At 49.0% G+C, this 3195-nt stretch overlaps 1 protein-coding gene across 1 annotated transcript in view; it reads left to right on the top strand.

The window, feature by feature from the left end:
* LOC101980040 (CST telomere replication complex component 1) overlaps window positions 1-3195 on the top strand; it is a 13355-nt gene that overhangs the window by 7745 nt on the left and 2415 nt on the right. Inside the window, exons 11-15 of the mRNA XM_026780096.1 lie at window positions 796-884; window positions 980-1154; window positions 1582-1659; window positions 2506-2656; window positions 2808-2872. Of these exons, the coding sequence (XP_026635897.1) occupies window positions 796-884; window positions 980-1154; window positions 1582-1659; window positions 2506-2656; window positions 2808-2872 (558 nt within the window). The remainder of the gene's footprint in view (window positions 1-795; window positions 885-979; window positions 1155-1581; window positions 1660-2505; window positions 2657-2807; window positions 2873-3195) is intronic.

The following is a 3195-nucleotide window of genomic DNA, read 5'->3' as shown; positions in this document are numbered from 1 at the left end:
TTTTTGGTTTTTTGAGACAGGGTTTCTCTGTGGCTTTGGAGCCTATCCTGGAACTAGCTCTGTAGACCAGGCTGGTCTCGAACTCCCAGAGATCCGCTTGCCTCTGCCTCCCGAGTGCTGGGATTAAAGGCGTGCGCCACCACCGCCCGGCTAGACAATCCTGTCTTTAAAAAAAATAAATAAAAAAAGAAGAGGGAGCAGGAAGGGAGATGAGGAGGAAGCTAAGGCGGAACACATGTGTGTACTTGGGGACCTGAGGCAGGAGAAGTGCTGAAGATTTGAAGCCAGCCTAGCAAGACCACATCTCAGGGACTGAAACAGAAGAGTAATAGTCAAAATGAATGTTTCCTAGAAATCTGCATCTTCAGGAAGGGGCTTGAGCCCCAAAACATAAGACTAAACAGTGGACTAGCTGAGACTCTAATGCAGGGGGGTTTGAAGGCCTCTGGGAAGTCCTCTGTCTCTAATGTGGTAGGTTTGTTTTATTTTTTTAACACAGGGTTTCTCTGTGCAGCCTTGGTTGTCCTGGAACTCACAAGAGATCCTCCTGCCTCTGCCTCCTGAGTGCTAGGATTAAAGGCGTGGGCCACCACTGCCTGGCAGATTTCTTTTTGTTTTAAAGTTAGGTAGATTGATCTGTATTAGACGCCTATTTTTCTCAGATGCCCTTTGACTGTGAGCGGAAGGCTTTCTCGACCCTCGTACATGGTATTCTAGCAGATACGATGTTCCTTCTCTGTCTTGTGAGCTGAGCTCTCAGTTGTATGTGTCCACGTATTTCTGTCTTTTTTTCAGCTTCTCCAATTCCTTGGTGTCTTTCTCTGCTGAAATTTTGTCACGGATCCTATGTGAACCACCTCTGGCCCTTCGCCGGATAAAGCCTGGTAATATCCTTGTCACTGGGAGAAGATTCGAATTAGAGCGATGGGACCTTTGAAGTCCTGCCTGATCCACTAGCCACCCTTCCCTCTATCTGTAGAGAATGTTGGGGCTGTTAAAGCAGGCGTGAAGCTAACAGTAGCTCTAGAAATGGACGGCTGTGCCTATCCCCCTCACCTGGACATATATATCGAGGAGCCACACTTGCCTCCCCAAATAGGACTCCTTCCAGGAGCCCGAGTCCACTTTAGCCAGCTGGAGAAAAAGATTTCCAGGTGAAGACCCATGTTGTATGGCCATATCTTCTCTGCTTCCTCACGTCCTGTTGACATTCACTCCCCAACTAACTGTGCTACAAGGATACCTTTTCTTTGCTATTACTATTTTGTTTTGTTTTAGAACATGGTCTCACTATGTACTCCTAGCTATTCTGCAACTTCCTGTGTAGCCCAGGCTAGCCTCACATTTACCACCATCCTCCTGCCTCTGCCTGTCTCCTAAATTCTGGAAATACTGTGTCCAGCTTCACTGTAACTTTGGTTGTTAGTCAGCTGTCTTCCTGTTTGCTGCTGTGGTAGAGCTGAAGGTGTCCTAGGAGTAAGAGAGCTAGCTGAGCCTGTGGTGCGAGGTGTGACATGACCTCTGCTCAGCTCCGCCCCCAGCCTGTTTGCTCTCTGCGAGTCACTGTTCTTTTACCTGCAGGTCCAACAGTGTTTACTGTTGTTTCCGGCCGTCCACTTCCGTGCAGGTCCTGAGCTTCCCCCCGGAGACCAAAGTCAGGTCAGTGTTTAGGCTCTGACCTCTAGATGTCCCTGCTTCACCTGACAGTCCACTCGTGGGTCTGGGTTCCCGTGGGTCTGGGTTCCTGTCTGCCACAAGTGTAGTCTTCTAGTTTTCTTTGATCATGGTAGAGTTTTGTGTTTGTTTGTTTACAAGACACGGTTTCACTACAGAGCCCTGGCTGTCCTGGAACTGACTCCATAGACCAGGCTGCCCTTGAACTCAGAGATCTGCCTGCCTCCCCAGTGATGGGATTAAAGGTGTGTGCCACCACTGACCAATTTAGTAGAGTATTTTTTGATTCCCTGTTTCAGAAGGATTTCATATGCTCCCGATTGATAGAAAAAAAATGCCTAAGGCCTCTCAATTTACCCAGAAAAGGTTGAGGTTCTAAGCTCTCTAAGACTTTTCCATCTGACATGCAGGTGTGTCTTTCTTGACTAATATCTTGGTCAAGTCTGAGAAGTAATTGATGGCTCTTGGAGATGAGGAACCAGAGTGTGGCGGTGAGCTCACTGCTGTCCTTGTCTGCATCCTTAGGATTGCCAAGTCCAGTTAGACTCACCTTCCTTTTGAGACTCCTTGCTTTAGGCTCTTTGAGATGGTTTTCACTTTGTAGCCTTGCCTGGCCTGGAACTCAGGGAGATCCCCTGCCTCTGCTTCCCAAGTGCTGGGATTAAAGTTGTGTGCTTCCATGTCTGGGTAACAATGAAATTTTGATGAGGATCCCTGTGCTGGGGTTGTAGGTACCGGTTACTAAGCCCAGCTTCTCTGCTGGGTTGTAGGTCCATGTTACTGTGCCTGGCTTCTTCGCCTGCGTCTTGACTCATTTCTCTCTCTCCTTAGGGCTCCCCTGCCCCACATCTACCTGTCTGAACTTCTCCAAGGTGGCCAGGGCCAGGTGCCATTCCAGGCCACTACATTTTGCCATATTGTTCTTGTCTTGAGCCTTCAGATCCTGTGGGTGTGTGCTCACTGCACCAGCATCTCTCCCCAGGTATCGGGGGAGAACAGGTTGAGTTGGGTGTGAAGTGGAGAACAGGTTGAGTTGGGTGTGAAGTGGAGAACAGGTTGAGTTGGGTGTGAAGCAGCAGAGAGCTGTCATCAGGTCAGGAGGACTTTACAACTGCTTTGTTTGTTTATCCCAGGGGAGGTGTAGTCGGCAGGACCACAATTGTCCAGCTCAGACAGCTATAAGCCAGGCCAATGTCAGGTGGGTACCATGTCACACTGGTTACTTCCTAGGTCCGCAGCGTGTGATGTTTGCAGCAGCATGATTTTTGTTTGATGGAAATTGCTGGCCGGGCGGTGGTGGCGCACGCCTTTAATCCCAGCACTCGGGAGGCAGAGGCAGGCCGATCTCTGTGAGTTCGAGACCAGCCTGGTCTACAAGAGCTAGTTCCAGGACAGGCTCCCAAACCACAGAGAAACCCTGTCTCGAAAAATCAAAAAAGAAAAAAGAAATTGCTGTAAGTTTGAAGCCAGCTTGAACTACGTAGTGAGTATCAGACCAGTCGGATTACATAGCAAGACCCT

Source organism: Microtus ochrogaster, chromosome 7, assembly GCF_000317375.1.
Source record: "Microtus ochrogaster isolate Prairie Vole_2 chromosome 7, MicOch1.0, whole genome shotgun sequence".
In the NCBI taxonomy this organism is placed as follows: Eukaryota; Metazoa; Chordata; class Mammalia; order Rodentia; family Cricetidae; genus Microtus; species Microtus ochrogaster.
Note: the sequence above shows the minus strand (reverse complement) of the source record. Positions and strands in the feature narration are given on the sequence as shown.